Below are 21100 nucleotides of genomic sequence, written 5' to 3'. Positions count from 1 at the left end.
GATAGATAGATAGATAGATAGATAGATAGATAGATAGATAATTATATGCAGACAGACAGAAAGAAAGATAATTTAATGTGAAATAGCCTTCGCCGGAAGATCAATTGTTTTCAATCCAGGTGACGTGTGACGGTCTTACTGTTCTGGCCTTCCTCTCTGCCCCAAGATCGCACTGGCCCTTTAAGTCTGCCAGCAGGAAGCAGGAAGGAGGAGACAGGAAGTAAAGAGAGCAGACAGCTCAGAGAAATCAAGGCAGCAGGAAGAGTGCAGTTATCCATGCGCTGGCATCTGTTCCAATCCTCTTTTGTTAGCCCTTTTTAAGGCATTCCCTGTAAGTAAGACATTTATGTCAGCATTAATCTTTACAAATGTTGAACCCTTTTATGTTAATATAATTTTATTTTATACATTTGAACAATATGGATTACATTCATGCCAGTTCATTCAGCTAACACCTTTGGCTTAGCTTACATTTACTTAAATGTGTTATATCTAGTTTATACTTTTCACTAAAGTGAAAGTCTTTGTACTTGGCAGTTTCAATGTTTATTCAGTTTTTCGACCACTTACCTGGAATTCATACATTTTTGTGTAACTGTATTTGGAACATTTATGTTATCTTTTATTCATGCATGTGTAAATCTGTATTTCAGTTTCACACCATTCTATAAAGGCTCTAAACGACAACCGGGTGTCCTGGCGTCTTGTATGGAGGTGTTTAACTTGTTGGATAGCAGAGTGATGGTTCTGCAAGGCCAATACACTTACCGTAATAGCTAGTGTATGCGCGAACCGCGAAATAGTGGCGGCTAAGTTAGATTGACAGTGCACTTCGGGGTGGCGGCTGACTTGACCGCAGTGAAAGACACTGAGCTGCATTTTAATGATCATCAGCTAAAATGTCTAAATCAAAGACCGCAATAAGAGAGAGCGGCAACAGCCCTGGTAAGATCATTTCGTTTTTTTACTTTTAATGATGATGATTGTGTGTTAACTGTGACTTACTTTCACTTTGATTTGCGTTAGTTTCAGTGGCGGAGCCAGGATTTTTTCAGAGGGGTGGCCAGGCAAGGGCCAGCAACCAGTCTGGGGTGGCACAGAAATATTAATTAGGCTATTTTATCATAAAAAATTATTTATCTATTGGACTGTTTTAGTGCCTACACAACTGAATAAAGTTAATTTGTACTTAATTGTAATTGAGATAGTGAATTAGGAACCACCACCTCATATTAAAATTAATTAAATAGTAATAAAAGGGCACACACTATAGCTAAAGTTCAACTTGCTCAATTAGCTTGGTTCTGATTCTCAAAAGCTCCAATAGCTTTGGACTGCAACATTGTTGCATCTTCATGGATGAGATAACATGCAGATACTGTAGTCCAAAGATTATTCAACCTTCAATGCGTTTGATATAATCAATGAACTATTCAACCTATTCTGAGTTTGTCAAAAAAAGTTTAACTTTCTATATTAGTTGTCAAAATAAATAATTGCAACAGTTCTAGCATACCTAAATTAAAAAGGAGAACAAAAGTTATCTTTTGAATCCCCATGTGCAAGAATGTGAACAAGGCGGAAGTCAACAGCACATAATGTAAAATGTTATGTTTTTCATAATGTAATGTTGCCAGAATGTAAAATTAGTTATTTTATGGATTTAAAAATGATCCATTTTTGTTTGTCCTTTACAAATGAACGCAAAATGAATGCCTATCGTCTAGTACAATGCACAGTGCTCACATTTATTTGGACATTAAAACATTACATATGAGTTTGTGCCTTATATTGTGATCTCACATTGCAGAATATTTTAATCCAGACACATGTGACGCATATATAACAAATACATGCATGCAGTTTTGACAGCTTTAATCGCCTTTTTGATTCTTACATGAGTTAATTGACGACAACTACGGCTACAGCACGCCGCATTTGCGCGTGATGTGCGTAGCCTATACTGCAAGCACAGTACAACGGCTGACAGCCGTATGACAGAAAAGTTAGTTAGTTTTCCTGACATTATGCCTGACAACATCTCATCTTAACAAAGATAGCCAACTGAATAAGGACAACGCGCTTTTCTCAGCATCTGACAGAACTGTCACAAGCTTTCACACACACATCTTCTAAAAATAAAAGTAGCCTAGCATCAGAAAAAAAGAGAATTAGGCTATGTTTGTTGTTGACTGCACACTATTCGACTTCCCCAAAACGGTCTTGCAACCCACCAGTTGAGAAAGATTGACTCTATATTTACTATGTGCATATCACTGTCTGATGTTCTGCTGAAGCTCATTCGGCACTTGCACATTTCCGCACTCGTTTGGCTTGCGCCTGGCGCTGAGGTGAAGTTGGAGTGTGCGTCTGAAAAGTCTCACGTTTTTTGTGGTCTTAAAGAGACGGTTCAGCGTTTTAAAAAACGCAATTTTTGTCAAAAAAAAAGAGACACAAACAGCAGTTGTAAGAGGGGTGGCCAAGCTTAGACCAAGGGTGGCCACCCACGGCCCCCCCCTAGCTCCGCCAATGGTTAGTTTGCACATTGGCTTGATGAATAGATGATACTCAGCTTCTCATCTGCGGTGATGCGTGTTCCAGTAGCGTCGTCATATCCAGTGTTGTAATGTAACGGAGTACAAATACTTCGTTACTGTACTTAAGTAGAAATTTCACGTATCTGTACTTTACTTCGTTATTTAAATTTATGTCAACTTTCACTTTTACTCCACTACATTTCATAGATAAAATGTATACTTTTACTCCGCTATATTTCCACTAAGCATCTTCGTTACTCGTTACTACAAAATAAAATCAGAAGAAATGTGTGCGACTACAATAAGGGAGGTTTGGCGAATCACTGCTCCTAGATTGCAGTACGCACGGCGCGCGCTCTATTTCAGCGTAATGCTTGTTTGTTGCCATGCCAAAGGAGGAGGAAGCACAACTGAAACCGCCATGGAAGCACGAGAACCTGCCGGAGGACCTGGAGCACGTTTAACTTACAGAGCTGCCAACTCTCACGCATTCACCGTGAGACACACGCAATTGACTTTTTCCACACGCTCTCATGCCTCACATCAATTTTCTCACGCACAGAAAAATCGCGAAGCAAAGAGGACGACCGACAGACTAGACAGAGCAGGTTACATTATGATATAAAACATTTTTTTTTAACTCAGATTATGTCAATTTTATTACGAAATTCAAAAAATAAATACTGTTTTGGCGCTTGTAAATGTTACGTGACAGATGACAGATCCCTAGCTCAAGTGAACCGATCGTCTGTACTATCTAATAGTAAAAAAAACATGAATACTGTTGAAAGATACAGTAGGCCTATAACTTACCGAAATGTTCCTCATACATAATATCGATCAATAAGTGTTTTTCATCAGCGTGAAGAGGTCAGTAACATAGCTGGAGGACAATTATGTCACATTTACCTCAGGAAAGCCATTTAATAATAGGCTATAGCACAGTTGGCAAGATAAAAAATATCTATAGAGAGTATTTTGCTAAATATGTGTTCTATATTACATATTTATTATATTTTTACTTATATCATTAAAGTTTTTATTATAATAAAAAAACGCATTCTATTTAATTATTTTTAACCTTAAATAATAGCCTACTACAAGCTAGGGCTCTCTGTATGTTTACAGCATTAGGGGAGGTTTTTTTTTTTTTTTTTTTTTTTTTTGAAAAATTAACGCAGATCTTGAGTAGCCTACCTAATATTTATACAAATGAGTCAATATTAAATCAAATCACAATTGAATTGAAATAATAAAAAAGCGTAGCTTACCAGAAATTATTAACATTGTAACGTCACTAAACCTAATAAAATTCAGTTTAATTTCAAAAATGTTAGACAATCACAATACACTTATTGTGATGCAATTTTTTTTTTTTTACAGCTAAAGGTACATGCAGTGGGAGATAAACGATAACACAAGTAGCCTACAGTACAGGCTACACAGTCCCTCCAGTTTTTCGCGATTCCGTGATCGCTGAATTCAACGCATAATCAAAAAAAAAAAAAAAACTTTTACTTTTACTTCAATTACTTAAGTACATTAAATATCAGAAAATTACTTTTGATACTTAAGTACAGTATATATCAGATACTTTAAGACTTTTACTTAAGTAATATTCTAAAAGGTAACTTTCACTTCTACCAAAGTCTTTTTCTAGTACAATACTTGTACTTTTACTCAAGTATTGCTTTCTAGTACTTTATACAACACTGGTCATATCTGGCTATAACATTACATATAGCCTATTACAAGCTCTCACACCACACGTCTATTTTTTTTTAGCATTTTTGGGAGGAGTACAATTATGTGGTTTACACTTGTCCAGTTTGGTCTGGAATGCAGCCCAGACCACCTCCTGAAGAGTTGAGTAAAGTTGGCAGTAAATTCACAGATTCGAACTTCCCAGGTCAATAACTTGTGAGCTAAACGTTGTTACTGCACAAATAACACCTCTTTTTAATCGTAGTAATGTAGACAAGCAGCTACAACCTAATTTTCCTCCAAACGAGCTTTCCCTCGCAGTGGACAAAAGACATTGATCTCTATGCGCAGGCGGCAGCGAGACAGATCCGAAGGGACCGTCTGCAAAGTGCAAATCCCGAAAAGCGTTAAGTGGTGATTCTCCAACTACAGGCACTTTTGTTGTCCCTGGCCTTTTTTTGTAAATAAATAAACAAACAAGTGCACAAATAAACTGTCATTATGAAGTTCATGCTCCAACATCCTAGTAACCACCAAATTTTGCCCCTTTTTTCTTTTAAAAATGCTTTTGCATGGCTGTTTATTAGCAGATTTTGCAGTTTTATGCTTGTCCCCAACCCAGACTGGCCCTCTTTGAATGTTAGAAAATTATATTAAAGGATCGATTTAAAAATATTTTTTAACATGTAAGGACAAATAAAATAATGTCATACCATCGAAATTCCATATGTATGTCATAATTTTAAACTATTTTTGGAATGAAATACGTCTGTCCCCAAGTTTTCCGTCATTTCCACCTCCCTCAACAAAATCCACTTTAATAGACCCACCTTAAATATTTTATTTACTTGGTAATCATGGAAATAACTGTGAAAAGGATGTATTAGTTGAAGATGAAACTTCAGGCACATGTGCTCTTCAGCACAAGAAAATAAATCAAGGTAAGTCAAGCTTTTATACTGAATATTTTTATTTCCACCTTGTCATTTCCACCTTGTCTGTAGTTCAGGTGAATTATGTACAACAAATATGAAAATAATGTATTTATGTTTATTACGAGTAAACAACATAATAAGTCCAAAAGTGGCTAAGCCCGACGGTATGTTCACACGGGGCGTCAGCGTCAACGCTCCTCATTGACTTTGAATGGGTGACGTCAAGCGTTGCCGAAAAGAATTGTGGATCCGTCGGCGGTGCTTCACTGGCGTTGCTCGCGGCAGAAGTTGAGAATTTTTCAACTTCTGCCGCGAGCAACGCCAGTGAAGCGCCGCAGACGGAAGCGTCAGCCAATAGGATCGCTCTATGCAAATACAGTAGCCAGGCGGCAGCCAATCACGTTCATCCTGTTCAAGAGCAGCAAACTGAGGATACATTTTAAATTTCATTGGCTGACGCTGCTATGACCATGGCGTCAGTGTCAAACTTCAGCCACGCCTTCCGTCAAGCGTTGACGCTGACGCCCCGTGTGAACGTACCGAAAGTCAATGGGAAGCGTTGACGCTGACGCCCCGTGTGAACGTACCGTGACATGAGGGTGTGCTAATATTGCAGAAAAACTGCTAAAATGTCATTTCCACCTCCGTCATTTCCACCTCTGCGAAATTTGAGGCGTAGATTTGGACATGATATATGCTGTTTTTGTGCGTTATTGACATGTTCTCATGACATATTTGTGCTTTTGGACTGAAACTTTATATATCACCATTCCAGTACACTCTAAATGTATTTTTATTTATCTATATTTATATGAATGTTTATATAATTTGCATATCATTTGTAATCATTATATTTAAAACTATTAGGTATACTGTTCAACTCATATATGTTAAATAATAAAATACATGGTTAAAAATATTTTACACTGGCAATTTAAGTAAAAATAAACAGAAAAAATCTTTCCACCATAAACCGTCATTTCCACCACTTTCCACCACTACAGTTTTTAAGAAAAAAAATAAGAATAACCAATGATGAGGATCTAAATGTATTTTAAAATAAGTAGTAATAGTTCATTACTCACAATATATGTGTGAGTGACTTATAATAAACATAGACCTGAGCAAAAATGAGATGCTGTAGGCAAAAATCCCAACTCGTGGCAACTCGTGGCATTTTAGCAACTTTAAATGAAAATGCATTAAGTTCATGAAGTATTAAGATTTATTTTGTTACATGATTAGGTAGCCACTGATGTTGTTGACAGATACATAATCTTATATAACAGTTTTACAATATTATATTGTAATAAAATACATAAATTGAAAAGTGGTGGAAATGACATGGCTCTTCAGAAAAACTGTTAAAAATAATAATGATCCATGGAATTCTAAAACTGCCCACTGTTATATTGTGTTAGAAGACAAATGAATGAAGCTAGGAAGATTGTTTTAAAGTCCCCGTGAACCGGAAGTTGCAAACGACTTTTCTCCAGTGTTATGACGTATTTCCCAGTGAAAAGGAATATTGAACAGAGGGCAGGGTTTTACTCTAGCGCTCCTCCTCTCCATCTCTGCTCATAACAGACTAACGCTTTGAGGGGAGTGGTTAAGCGTTGCCCAAACCAATTCCTCAAACCTACGTCATCAGAGAAGGTCCTCCAATGCAGAGGGGAGGGGCATTTTCAGATTTTGATTAAAGATTACCATGGTAAAACTTTTTTTTTTTAAATATTTTCTTGCACGGATTAATTGTTCACCACAAGACTAGTAATATGCACTAACAAAGTAAATAGGGTCAATTTTGATTTCATGGGGACTTTAAGAGTGTTTTAAGAGAGTGAATTTTACATAAACTCACAGTGCCAAAAGTGCTTCTAGTTGGAGAATCACTACGAAAACAGTCAATAACTTCACTGTCACACACTATAGTGTCATCAAATTCAGTTCACACATCACTGCTGTCCTGAAGGTTATACTACAACACTTACTTTGGGAGAAATATATATTTAAAATTGTACAGTCGTGGCCAAAAGTTTTGAGAATTACATAAATATTGGAAATCGGAAAAGTTGCTGCTTAAGTTTTTATAATAGCAATTTGCATATACTCCAGAATGTAGAATACAAGTAGAATATTGTGGCTACTAAGATTGCACCTAAATCAACAATTTATAGGATTATCAAGAACTTAAAGGAAAGAGGTTAAATTCTTGTTAAGAAGGCTTCAGGGCGTCCAAGAAAGTCCAGTAAGCGCCAGGATCGTCTCCTAAAGATGATTCAGCTGCGGGATCGGAGTGCCACCAGTGCAGAGATTGCTCAGGAATGGCAGCAGGCAGGTGTGAGCGCATCTGCACGCACAGTGAGGCAAAGACTTTTGGAAGATGGCCTGGTGTCAAGAAGGGCAGCAAAGAAGCCACTTCTCTCCAAAAAAACATCAGGGACAGATTGATCTTCTGCAGAAAGTATGGTGAATGGACTGCTGAGGACTGGGGCAAAGTCATATTCTCCGATGAAGCCTGTTTCCGATTGTTTGTGCATCTGGAAAAAGGCTTGTCCAGAGAAGAAAAGGTGAGCGCTACCATCAGTCCTGTGTCATGTCAACAGTAAAGCATCCTGAGACCATTCATGTGTGGGGTTGCTTCTCATCCAAGGGAGTGGGCTCACTTACAATTTTGCCCAAAAACACAGCCATGAATAAAGAATGGTACCAAAACACCCTCCAACAGCAACTTCTTCCAACAATCCAACAACAGTTTGGTGAAGAACAATGCATTTTCCAGCACGATGGAGCACCGTGCCATAAGGCAAAAGTGATAACTAAGTGGCTTGAGGACCAAAACGTTGAAATTTTGGGTCCATGGCCTGGAAACTCCCCAGATCTTAATCCCATTGAGAACTTGTGGTCAATCCTCAAGAGGTGGGTGGACAAACAAAAACCCACTAATTCTGACAAACTCCAAGTGATTATGAAAGAATGGGTTGCTATCAGTCAGGATTTGGCCCAGAAGTTGATTGAGAGCATGCCCAGTCGAATTGCAGAGGTCCTGAAAAAGAAGGGCCAACACTGCAAATACTGACTCTTTGCATAAATGTCATGTAATTGTCAATAAAAGCCTTTGAAACGTATAAAGTGCTTGTAATTATATTTCAGTACATCACAGAAACAACTGAAAAAAAGATCTAAAAGTAGTTTAGCAGCAAACTTTGTGAAAACTAATATTTGTGTCATTCTCAAAACTTTTGGCCACGACTGTATATACAATTGTAAATGTATAAGTTTTACGATTTTTATGAAAAATATTCAATAACATAACTGTAATTCACTGTATGTTTGCCAAATTCAGTTCACACATCACTGCTGTCCTGATGGTTATACTACAACAATTATTTTGGGGAAAATATATATATTTTAAATTGTATATACAATCGTAAATTTATGATTTTTATGGAAAATATTCAATAACTTCACTGTAATTCACTGTATTGTTGCCAAATTCAGTTCACACATCACTGATGTCCTGAAGGTTATACTACAACACTTATTTTGGAAAAAAATTTTTTTAAATTGTATATACAAATGTACTGTAAATGTATAATTATGATTTTTATGAAAAATATTCAATAACTTTACTGTAATTCACTGTATTGTTGACAAATTCAGTTCACACATCACTGATGTCCTGATGGTTATACTACAGCACTTATTTTGGAAAAAAATATTTTAAGTTGTATACAATTGTAAATTTATGATTTTTTTAAAATGATTTTTATGAAAATATTCAATAACTTCACTGTAATTCACTGTATTGTTCCAAAATAAGTGTTGTAGTATAACCATCAGGACATCAGTGATGTGTGAACTGAATTTGGCAACAATACAGTAAATTACAGTGAGGTTATTGAATATTTTTCATAAAAACCATAAAAATCTACATTTACAATTGTATATACAATTTTAAATATATATATTTTACAAAATAAGTGTTGTAGTATAACCATCAGGACATCAGTGATGTGTGAACTTAATTTGGCAACAATACAGTAAATTACAGTGAAGTTATTTAATATTTTTCATAAAAATCATAAAAATTCTACATTAACAATTGTATATACAATTTAAAATATATATGTATATATATTCCCAAAATAAGTGTTGTGGTATAGCCATCAGGACATCAGTGATGTATGAACTGAATTTGGCAACAATACAGTGAATTACAGTAAAGTTACTGAATATTTTTCATAACAATTTTACATTTACAATTATATATACAATTTAAAATATATATATTCCAAAAATAAGTGTTGTAGTATAACCATCAGGACAGTAGTGATGTGTGAACTGAATTTGATGACACTATAGTGTGTGACAGTGAAGTTATTGACTGTTTTCTTAGTAACGCTTTTCGGGATTTGCACTTTGCAGACGGTCCCTTCGGATCTGTCTCGCTGCTGCCTGCGCATAGAGATCAATGTATTTTGTCCACTGCGAGGGAAAGCTCGTTTGGAGGAAAATTAGGTTGTAGCTGCTTGTCTACATTACGACGATTAAAAAGAGGTGTTATTTGTGCAGTAACAACGTTTAGCTCACAAGTTATTGACCTGGGAAGTTCGAATCTGTGAATTTACTGCCAATTTACTCAACTCTAGTTTGGTTTGAGCGATCGGATTCAAATCCATCTCGAATGCGTTTCGGAGGGCATTTACACCTGCAGATCGGATGGCTATCCGATCTGAGAAAACGCATTAAGTGGCCAGGCGTAAACAGCCCCTTATGCATGCGGTCGTGCGCTTGAGTAGCCTACGGCTATTATTTACACGCTCATTATCCTGTAGGGGCCTAGCCTAAGTAATCAAATTAATGGGTGATTTGTCCACTAATGTCTTAAATGAACAACTACTAGTCGACTAGGAAACAAACTTTAGTCGGAGGCAGCCCTTATTCCACATATTTTCGAACTAGCAGGCCATTCTGGGTTGAGCGTGAGGAGGGAATATTCAGAAATGCGTTCTCCGCTCACATGCTCTGATCGGAACAAAGCATGACAAATTCAAACTTTATTTCATTTTCTCCGTAGCTTGAACACTCACTACATTAGGCTTAAGAGAGTTAGTTAATGCTGTCCATTTAATTATTTTTATTTCACGTTTTTAAAGTAGCCAACAATATTATGTTAGTCCACCCTTCCCGCGCTACTGACTTTGTATGACGCTGTCCTGTACATTTCCTTGCCCTGTGCTCTGTGAAGAACGAATCAAATAAACATTTCTACACTTGAAATAAGAAGCTAAGAAACACTCGAATAAGATGGTTGATGGTTTGTGTGGGATTTTCATATTTTAGTATTTTCATATTCATAATGTTTACATTATTGTAACCCAGGCTCAAAACCATTTGTAGTCTGAGTCAGTTTTATGAATACAGTAGACTAACTAACCAAGGAATGTAAAGGAAATAATAAGATATAAGATGAAATACAACACATTTCATCTTAGATATATGGTTTAGGCTATTTACAATATGAGGCAATGTAAATAATTGCAGAAACTTTGTTCCGTTTTTGAGCTCTTGATCTGTACTGCGCTGAGAACGTGTAATTAGGTCAAGCGGACTCCGCCCCCTAGGTGGAGAAAAGATAGAGAAAACACCAGAAGAGAAGCGTGAGCTAGAAGTTGCTCAAGATTTTATTGAGATATATTTGCGAGGAACAAACCTCGTATGTTTTGTAGATATTTTGTTTAGAAACAAAGTTGAGTGGTTTTCGGAAATGTCTTACCTTTATCCTGTTGATCCGTGTGACCCATAGACAGGGTGTGACCGTCGTCGTGCTGAAATCCAATTGGATTTCACAACATTGTGTCATCCGGTGAAACCTTGAAAGAAAATACGAAATATTAATATTTCTTACATTAAACATTAATAGCCTACACAAGGGAATTGGTGAGTTAAAATGTCTATTTTAGTATACATGTTGAAATGTGCGTTTTCAACGGTGTATTGATGTGTTTTGAAGGGAAACAAATGTTCCATTTTACAGAAATGTAAATGTATATTTCAAGTAAATGTATAGGCTACTCTCATAAAATATGTACAGAACTGTAAAGAAGCAAAATGTATAAAGTATGGATTGATTGAGAATATCGTTCTGTGTGTGTGTGTGTGTGTGTGTGTGTGTGTGTGTGTGTGCAGGCCAGTTTTGTCATCTCAAAATCTAGTTTCTGGATACTTCTATTCGTGGACTGCACTAGTATGAACACTTCAAATGTACACCGTTGAGGATGGCGAGCCAACCGTAAGACGATCAGAGACGCATTTTTTTTTTGTCTTCGATATCTGCATTGCATCGCTCCCAACACAATATTTTCATTGGGTTCTTGAAGGTTTGTATTTATTATTATTTTTTGAGTACTGGATCTTTCTTTATAAGTAACCGAGGAAAGAAAATAGCCTACTGTTCGTTATTATTCGGACTGACATGAACTGTGCATTATATTTGAACTTTGCATTCTAAGAGTTACTGATATTTTGGGTTTATTGTTTTATATTTGTTTAGCTTGAGTATACGTATTTGAGCTTTGTTTAAGTTTGTTCTCTAAAGTGCTAGAATTAAAATAATATTGACATAAGGTCATTATATAAAAAAAGAAAGGGGGAATCAAACCTAGAACTGAACATTTGAATCATATACAGTACAATTCAAATTCATTTTGGTTATTTTATTTGGTTAAAAGCCCAATTTAAACTTGATTTTTACCTTTATTTTATTTATTTTGTTTGTGGTGTCATTAATACACTCAATTTGTGTATTCTGTTAAATCCCAACAAACTATTCTACCTTACATTTAATAAGCGCATTTAAATCATCTACGTGTGCGTGTGTGTGTGTGTCTTCTGATTGGATCTGGTCCACAGTGTTCCTACAAATAATCATCTAAATTCTTGTGAGCTATTATCCCTTCTTCTGTGATTTAACCCCTAAATCGCCTAAGGGGGGTTACATTATGCATTCTAAACAGGTGTAGCGATTAGCCGCACACTGTAAAACCCAACAAGTTCAGCTTACTCAAAACATTTGAGGACACCGATTACCTCAATTCAATTAATATGATAAAAAAACAATAGTTATGAGTACTCTGAACTTATTTTAATTGAGTCCACTAAAACAAGGATATTTCTTAATACACAATTAAACTTCATTGCATTCAAATACTTTATATAACTGAAACTTCCCTATATTGAGTAAAACCACTGAAATTACAAACTTTAAATGAACTCAGAGTGCTTGCAGTTACTGCTAGCTCACAATATTACTCAAAGTAAATCCAGTTACATAAGCTAACTTAAAGGGATGGTTCAGAGTAAAATCAACCTAGGATCCTTTGCACCATGACATCGAACCAAACACCCCTCCAGAAGCCTTTTTTGCCTTGGTTGAACATTTTTAAAGTTAGAGCTTACTTCGAGATATCAGCCGAATGGCTTAGTGCAGGCGCTATTGGCTCCAAATTTGTATCTCGTAAATTACCCCACTAATAATGCCCAGAATAGTGCCAAACTTCTACAGTAGTACAAATAGGTTGTACTAAATAGGCATTGTAAAGTTTGTAAGTACATCAGAGTTTATTTAAATACACTTGCCTGACGGCTCATGCTACTGCTAACCCAGACACCGACGTCACTTCACTGAGTTGAGAAAAGCACGTAAAAGTCCTGGCAGAAAGCAATGCATAAGGATTTAGTGTAACGACGCCCAGTTCCAGGAATGCACTAATATTTTGTTGGTAGTACCAGTTTATAACAATTATTAGTTAACACTAAGTTGTCAACACTTCGGAAAAAAAAATAAATTCTTCGTTAAACTACGAACACTCATGGTGCAAAGGACCCTAGGTTAATTTTACTCCGAACCACCCCTTTAATTAATTTATTTTGAATACTCTGAATTTATTTCAGTTGAGGTTACTAAAAGAATATATACATTGCAGTCAAGAAATTAAGTGATTAAAGTTTTTCAAAAACCCCTTATGAGAAAAATTAAACCGAGGACCGTGACGTCGCCCGGTATGGCGCAGCCGGGGCTCGTATGCGAGCGCCTGGTGGCCGGGCCTCCCCCACGGGGTCCGGCCGGGCTCAGCCCGAAGCCCTCCTTTATTAAGGGCTGTCCGGTCCCTGTACGACCGAAGCAGGAGCTTGGTTCGCATTGCCGGCAGTAAGTCAGACTTCTTCCCGGTGCATGTTGGACTCCGGCAGGGCTGCCCTTTGTCGCTGGTTCTGTTCATAATTTTTATGGACAGAATTTCTAGGCGCAGCCAGGGGCCGGAGGGTGTCAGGTTTGGTGACAACACGATTTCGTCTTTGCTCTTTGCAGATGATGTTGTTGTGTTGGCTTCATTAAACCGGGACCTTCAGCATGCACTGGGACGGTTTGCAGCCGAGTGTGAAGCAGCTGGGATGAGAATCAGCACCTCCAAATCCGAGCCCATGGTCCTCAGTCGGAAAAGAGTGGCATGCCCACTTCAGGTTGGTGGAGAGTTCCTGCCTCAAGTGGAGGAGTTTAAGTATCTTGGGGTTTTGTTCACGAGTGAGGGAAGGATGGAACGGGAGATTGACAGACGGATCGGTGCAGCTTCTGCAGTAATGCGGTCGATGTACCAGTCTATCGTGGTGAGGAAAGAGCTGAGCCGCAAGGCGAAGCTCTCGATTTACCAGTCAATCTACGTTCCTACTCTGACCTATGGTCATGAGCTTTGGGTCATGACCGAAAGGACCCCGGATACAGGCGCCCGAAATTAGCTTTCTCCGCAGGGTGGCAGGGCAATCCCTTAGAGATAGGGTGAGAATCTTGGTCACTCGGGAGGAGCTCAGAGTAGAGCCGCTGCTCCTCCACATCGAGAGGGGTCAGCTGAGGTGGCTCGGGCATCTGTTCCGGATGCCTCCTGGACGCCTTCCCGGGAAGGTGTTCCAGGCGCGTCCCACTGGGAGGAGACCCCGGGGAAGACCTAGGACACGCTGGAGAGACTATGTCTCCTGGCTGGCCTGGGAACGCCTCGGTGTCCCCCCTGACGAGCTGGAGGAAGTGTCTAGGGAGAGGGAAGTCTGGGCATCTCTGCTTAGACTGCTGCCACCGCGACCCCGGATGGGCAGAGGAACGGAGGAAGATGGAAGTTTTTCATTAAGTGATGATTAAGCATTAGTGAAGAACAGAGGTGGAAAGTAACTGCAAGGGCGGGAGAACAAATGTGCAAAAGAAAAAAAGTGATGCAACACCGTCGAAAGCGAACCACTGTCAATATGGGCAATATTTGGATGTGCAGTAAACGGCTGCGCGTAGTTGTCCTCGAGGATAGATATACAATTTGCAAAAAATGTGGATGCAAAGTGGCTGAAAAAGGAGGAAGCACATAGAACACCATCCCTCTGCGCGGATGCAGAGGGAATACCGGAATCCAGTCATGCAAATTGAATTTACAGTAGAGGTACAAGAGTCCAAAAGATTCGTATGCTTTTCTTCGTACTCGTCATTCGGTGGCTATGAATTGTCAAAACACCATTGAAAATGCTTGCTACGGATGTGAAAAACGCAGAAAACAAGATGTGAGCTCGTGTTTATTTTTTAACATGCGAAAATTTCTGACTCAAGGGGGTCACACACCGGACGCGCAGCTCAGCGCTGCGTCGCGCCACGTCTAGGACAACTCGAGGTATTGCACACCGGACGTGCACTTTCTCATCAGTTTATGGCCAGCAATATTGTTATGTTCAAAGACATTATGAAATTAAGATAATGCCTATACTATGTTATGATTGTACTGTACAATTAAACACAATCGTTGCTAAGTCTGCAGTCTGAGTTCACTTTACCTCAGAGCATCCGTTAACTGAATGAATTGAGAATATCACCTGAAAATCCGATAACATCAGCAATTTTCATTCAAGCAGCTGATTTCTGTGAATGAATGTAAAACTAAATGTATATTGCAGCACAGGGTGAAGTCAGTATATACATTAACGACGATTTGAGACAAATAAATGCACATTTAATGTAAAACTATGTAAATGGCGCTCTGTGGCGCGGCAGGATTTTTAACACAGTCCTGAGCCGTTGCTGGGCTGCGCGTCCGGTGTGCGACCCCCTTCAGTGTGCAAGGACCTTAACGGAGTTGTCACGTAAAAGACGCAAACTGATGGATGGATAAATAAATCGAAAGTAGAGCTGTGCACTAAGTCAAATTGCGACATGGTCTGTGAATATTAAAGCACAAAAAGACTGCTAAACACTCGCTTGATCCCAACTAACAATTTTTGGTTCCCAGAACGTTCTCAGCACGTTAGTTTTCGGTTCCCAGAACGTTCTCAGAACGTTAGTTCCCCTAACATTAGTCTAACGTTCAACTAACCTAAATGCATCTCTTTTTACTTTAATAAAATACAACAGTAAATATATATAAATAATCAGCCTACAGTCCTTTTTTTTTTGTCGATTCATCATTTAATTGTTGATTTAAAAAAAAAACAATCATGGGGTATGCATCACATTCAAAAGGTGCAAGAACATTATAACAATTTTTATTAATAAACAAACTACTTAATAGCTACTTTTAATTTTTCATTTAACACATTTTTAACTAACTATTAGATGTAGATTGTGCACATTCAAAACATTCACAAAAAAGTAAGAATATTAACAAATTAACAAAATTAAATTAAAATAGCTACTTTTAAATTTAATTTAACACTACTTCCAAACACTTTTATTAGTAGGCTAATGTAGATTATGCACTTGAAAGCCTCTTCCATCTTCACCACAGTCATCTGTAAATATAACAAAGAATAGTAATATTATAACAAAGAAAAGTAAAAGTAATATTCTTGTTTATCGAACTTGAAAAGCAAAAAAGGAAATGAGAAAAGCAATAAAAAAATTTTTATCGATTTTTAAAAATGTAATATTCTTGTTTATCGAACTTGAAAAGCAAAAAAGGAAATGAGAAAAGCAATAACATTTTTTTTTTATCAGGCTCCTATGTGAGGCGATTCCATTCTATTTATCCATGGCACATGCATTTTGTTTCTTTATTTGCAGCCCAATGTTATCCAATGACTTCTTTGCATTATTTAGGTATTTAATTTAAAAAAAAAAATTGTAACCACCAATTTTGTAACACTTTACAATAAGATACATTTACTTAAGTACATTTGTTAATGCATTAACTAACATGAACTAACAGAGAGCAATAACCTTTGATAAAGTTAGTTAATAAAATATGTGTTCATATTAGTTTACAATGCATTAACTATAATTTTAACAGATACAACTTTGGATCTTAAAAATGTCTTAGAAAATGTTGAGCTTAACTTTAAGATTAATAAATGCTGTAGAAGTAATTGTTCACTATTTTTGGTTCATGTTAACTAAAGCTAACAAAAAGAAAACTTAATTATAAAGTGTTACCATTTTTTAATAAAGAGAGAGTTGGCCATATAAGTATAAAATTAATTTTGAAAGTTAAGAAATCTTAAACTGGTTCAAACTAGGCTACTGTATTGTATGTTTGATTTATGTTTAAGTGTTTGGGACAAGGATTTTAAAGGTGGTATCAGTGATTTCAGGCCCAAAAATATTTTTTATCACATTCATCTAATCTTTCCTAACGATCCGCTAGCTGCCCGCCCCATAAGCATGCCGTCAAAAAAACGTGTCTCTGTAGGCAGCCTAGGCTCTGAGATCTGCACACAAAAACAAATGGTTTAGCCAAACAATCAAAACCAAAACAAATAGTGTTCCAACCAATCACCGACAGGGGGAGGGTGTTGTGAGGTTTTGTGCTCGTGCACGGCTGCATGCGAAGTCAGAGCTGAAGAAAAAGCTGGCTCAAAACCTCACAACACCCTCCCCCTGTCGGTGATTGGTTGGAACACTATTTGTTTTGGTTTTGAGTGTTTGGCTACACCATTTGTTTTTGTGTGCAGATCTCAGAGCCTAGGCTGCCTACAGAGACGCGGTTTTTTGACGGCATGCTTATGGGGCGGGCAGCTAGTGGATTGTTAGGAAAGATTAGATGAATGTGATAAAATATTTTTGGGCCTGAAATCACTGATACCACCTTTAATGGTGAGCCTTTTGTTTATGTATTCAGGCTTTTAAAGTATATCAGAATTTGAATTTAGATTTATTGCGGTTATCGGATTTCAAATATAAAGAGTTATCGGTATCGGTTATTCAACTGACTTTAAGCGGTTGCGTGACATTTATGTTAATGCTAGGCATAAATGGCATTATAACACCCCTTTCATTTGCCCTCCAGGTGGGCGTTCCTATAATGGTGTGAGTCGTGTGACGTCACGTGAAAACAATGAATTAACTGTCCAGTGAATATTTTTAAGTTAAATAAATTAGTTCCCTTTCGTGGTCACTCCGAGTTACGTCGGATGACGACGATTGGGGTTTCGCTTAGAAGCCTATCACCTTCGAGTATATAAAACGAGCCAATGGCAATGAAATGCCATGGGTCTGCGGAATTTGCATAGCGTAACTCCGCCCGCCGCAGGGGGTATATAAGGAAATACGATGGCAGAATGCAGATATGTTTTCGCTTCGCAGCCGAGAACTTCTCCACTCCCTGTAAGCCAAATATTCTGAGTTATTTCTTCTCATCCCTTCGAGACGAGCGAACTCTCCGGTGTTGGTGTGACGGCGTTTTCAGCGAGTGCTCACTACCCTGCTGATCTGTTCAGTGATCTGACAGATAGTGTGTTTCTCCCTGTTCGCTTCAGCATCCGCGGAGTTTTTCTTCTCACAAAAAGAGCATTGCACGCGGCACGTCTTTTTAAAGATGCCTCGCCCGTGCACTTCTGGTTGCGGTCGCGATGTGTTCTTCTCTGATGGGCACGATCTCTGCTTAGCGTGTTTGGGCGTTGATCACGCTAAAGCAGAGTTCGTGGATGACTCATGTTCCCACCGCGGGAACATGACCATCTCCATGCTGCGGTCGAGACTCAATGAGCTCACCAGAGCGAGAGTCCCCCTACCCACACCCCGATCTACTGACTCCGCGAGAGCCAGTACTTCGGCTGGTGGCCGGGGTGACCTGAGGGTGACTGTGTGGGACATACCGCCGACACGTCCACGGTCCACACACCCCTCTCCAGCAGTGGTACCCGCGAGTGTTCAAACTGAGACCGCTGGTCCCTCTACGGAGGCCCCGCGTGTGTCGTTTGGAGCTCCAGAGGAGGATGCAATGTCGTTCGCTGCATCACAAGGTGGGCGTGAGTCCTTGGGAAGTGAGGATTCGGCTGTGTTGCCGCCTTCGGGCGTGACAGCATTGCCCGAGTCTGATCCCGAGCTGACTGCCATGCTTTCCCGGGCAGCCGCGGCCATTGGGCTCGAGTGGTCCCCGCCACCCGATCCAGTGCGCTCGCGGCTAGATTATTGGTTTTTGGGAGCGGCCGCTGACACCCGTCGCCACCCAACCCCAATGCCATTCTTCCCGGAAGTGCATGAGGAAGTCACGCGGTCTTGGAAGGCTCCCATGTCCTCCCGGGATCGTTCGTCGGCTTTCTCCGCCTTTCCTACCCTCGATAAGGCTGATGCTTGTGGGTACACTGGGATTCCCCCGGTGGAGCGTTCTGTCGCGATGCAGCTGTGTCCGGCAAGCGCTTCATCGCGTGGTGATCCTAAGCACCCATCCAAAGCCTGTAGATTCTCGTCTACCATGGTGGCGAAGTCTTACAGAGCGGCGGGACAGGCAGCTGCCTCTTTGCATGCCATGGCCATCTTGCAGGTCTACCAGGCCAAGATGCTCCGTGACATGCACGAGGGTAGGACAGACCCAGGGCTCTTCGATGAGCTGCGCGCCGCCACCGACCTCGCTCTCCGAGCGACGAAGGTGACCGCGTGCTCCCTGGGTTTGGTGATGTCCACAGCTGTGGTCCAGGAGCGACATCTCTGGCTGAACCTGGCCGATATGCGTGAGCCCGAGCGGACTCGTCTGCTCGACGCTCCCATATCCCAGGCCGGCCTTTTCGGCGGTGCAGTCGAGGACTTTGCCCAACAGTTCTCGACTGCTCAGAAGCAGACTGAGACGATCAAGCACATTCTGCCCCGACGCTCCGCTGCTCAGCCGTCGGCACAGAATCCTCAGTCTGCTCGCCGCCGAGAGCGCCCTCCCGCGGCTCCCGCCCCTCCCGCACGGCCCCAGCAGCAGCCTTCATCTGGGCCGCGTCGTGGAGGAAGCTGCAGGAAGGCGCCACAGCCCTCTCCAGCCCCGCAGCCCGCTAAACGCCAGGCTAAGCGGCGCTCCTGAGACGGGCAGCTCAGGATTGGCTCTCTTTTCTGTTCAGGAGCTGGTAGCAGGGCCACTCCTTCCCCCGGTGGAGGGCCGGGGGAGAATCTTTTGTTCTCCACTCCCCGCTGCTTGTCCCACGACGAGCAGCACCCTAATGTGGTTAAAGACCGAATCGAACTCCCCAATCCTGAGCCAACAGAGCCCGAGAGCCGCAGTGCGCGCCACCCTCGGGTCCCGCCACTGCCGCCCTCCTCTGTCCCAGAGGTGCGGGATGACAGCACGCGCCGCCCACAGGCCACGCTCCTCTCGTCCCCCTCTGTCGCCAGACCCCTGCCAGAGCACGCCCCCGTGGGACGCGCGCCCTCCCCTGGCCTCCTCTGGCAGGACGCGGTTAATGACCGTGCCCCCGCACAGGGCCGCTATGCCACCCTCGCCGGTGCCGGTCATTCCGCCTCGCTGCCCCACCGACGGTACGTCTGTGGTTCGTATGACCCCGCTGGTGCACTTTCTGGAGGCCTGGTTAGAGCTTCCCAGACTGTCCCGCTGGGTCGCGAGAACCATCAGGCTCGGCTACGCGATTCAGTTCGCGCGATCTCCTCCCCGCTTCAGGGGAGTCCGCTTCACTTTGGTCGGTGGCAATGCCCCTGTCATGAGAGCGGAGGTCGCCACCCTACTGGCGAAGGGTGCGATCGAGATTGTCCCTCCAGCCGAGATGAAGTCCGGCTTCTACAGCCCTTACTTCATTGTACCCAAGAAGTCCAGTGGGTTACGGCCAATCCTCGACCTCCGCGTCTTGAACAGCTCCCTTCACAGGCTGCCGTTCAAGATGCTAACGGCCAAACACATCCTCCAGTGTGTACGGCCGCAGGATTGGTTTGCAGCGATCAACCTGAAGGACGCCTACTTCCATGTCTCCATTTTGCCTCTGCTTTCGAGGGGCAGGCATACCAGTACGCGGTTCTCCCTTTCGGGCTAGCCCTGTCTCCTCGCGTCTTTACGAAGGTCGTCGAGGCAGCCCTTGTTCCCCTCCGGGAACACGGGGTTCGCATCCTGAACTATCTCGACGACTGGCTAATCCTAGCTCACTCTCGAGACCAGGTTGGCGAACACAGGGACCTTGTGCTCCGGCACCTAGCTCGTCTGGGCCTTCGGGTCAACTGGGAGAAGAGCAAACTCTGCCCCGTGCAGAGGATCTCTTTTCTCGGTATGGAGATCGACTCGGTCGCCATGTGCGCGCAGCTTACGAGCGCGCGCGCGCAGTCACTGCTGACTTGTCTTCGTCAGTTCGAGGACAAGAGTGCGGTTCCACTGAAACTTTTTCAGAGGCTCCTGGGGCATATGGCATCCCGAGGTGGGCATGGCAACACGGCACGCTCCGAGTCCCAGTGACTCCAGCCTGCCGTCAGACCTTCTCCCCGTGGTCGAACCTCAATTTTCTACGGGCCGGAGTGCCCTTAGAACGAGTTTCCCGGCATATTGTTGTGTCAACAGATGCCTCCACCACGGGCTGGGGCGCCATGTGCAATGGTCATGCTGCCGCAGGTTCCTGGACAGGACCCCAGCGCCTTTGGCATGTCAATTGCCTCGAGTTGCTGCCTGGACCTCATTTCTCAGGGACGGGGCACCCTTTGGCACC

General features: G+C 41.3%; 1 protein-coding gene across 8 annotated transcripts in view; it reads left to right on the top strand.

Annotated features, from left to right (window-relative positions):
- The first annotated feature begins 209 nt into the window (after positions 1-209).
- Positions 210-21100, top strand: part of LOC308692928 (NACHT, LRR and PYD domains-containing protein 1 homolog) — a 63685-nt gene continuing 42794 nt past the window's right edge. For 3 of the 8 annotated variants that reach the window (XM_081369534.1, XM_081369528.1, XM_081369532.1), the window contains exons 1-3: positions 210-331; positions 654-945; positions 11369-11559. In XM_081369534.1, the coding sequence (XP_081225660.1) occupies positions 11442-11559 (118 nt within the window). In that variant the 5' untranslated portion in view covers positions 210-331; positions 654-945; positions 11369-11441. Of the gene's footprint in view, positions 332-653; positions 946-5140; positions 5183-10805; positions 11120-11368; positions 11560-21100 lie in introns of those variants that run through there. The other 5 variants (XM_081369535.1, XM_081369529.1, XM_081369533.1 and 2 more) reach the window with 3 other exon arrangements.

This window comes from Scardinius erythrophthalmus (assembly GCF_964197995.2).
Source record: "Scardinius erythrophthalmus genome assembly, chromosome: 6".
Classification (NCBI taxonomy): Eukaryota; Metazoa; Chordata; class Actinopteri; order Cypriniformes; family Leuciscidae; genus Scardinius; species Scardinius erythrophthalmus.
Note: the sequence above shows the minus strand (reverse complement) of the source record. Positions and strands in the feature narration are given on the sequence as shown.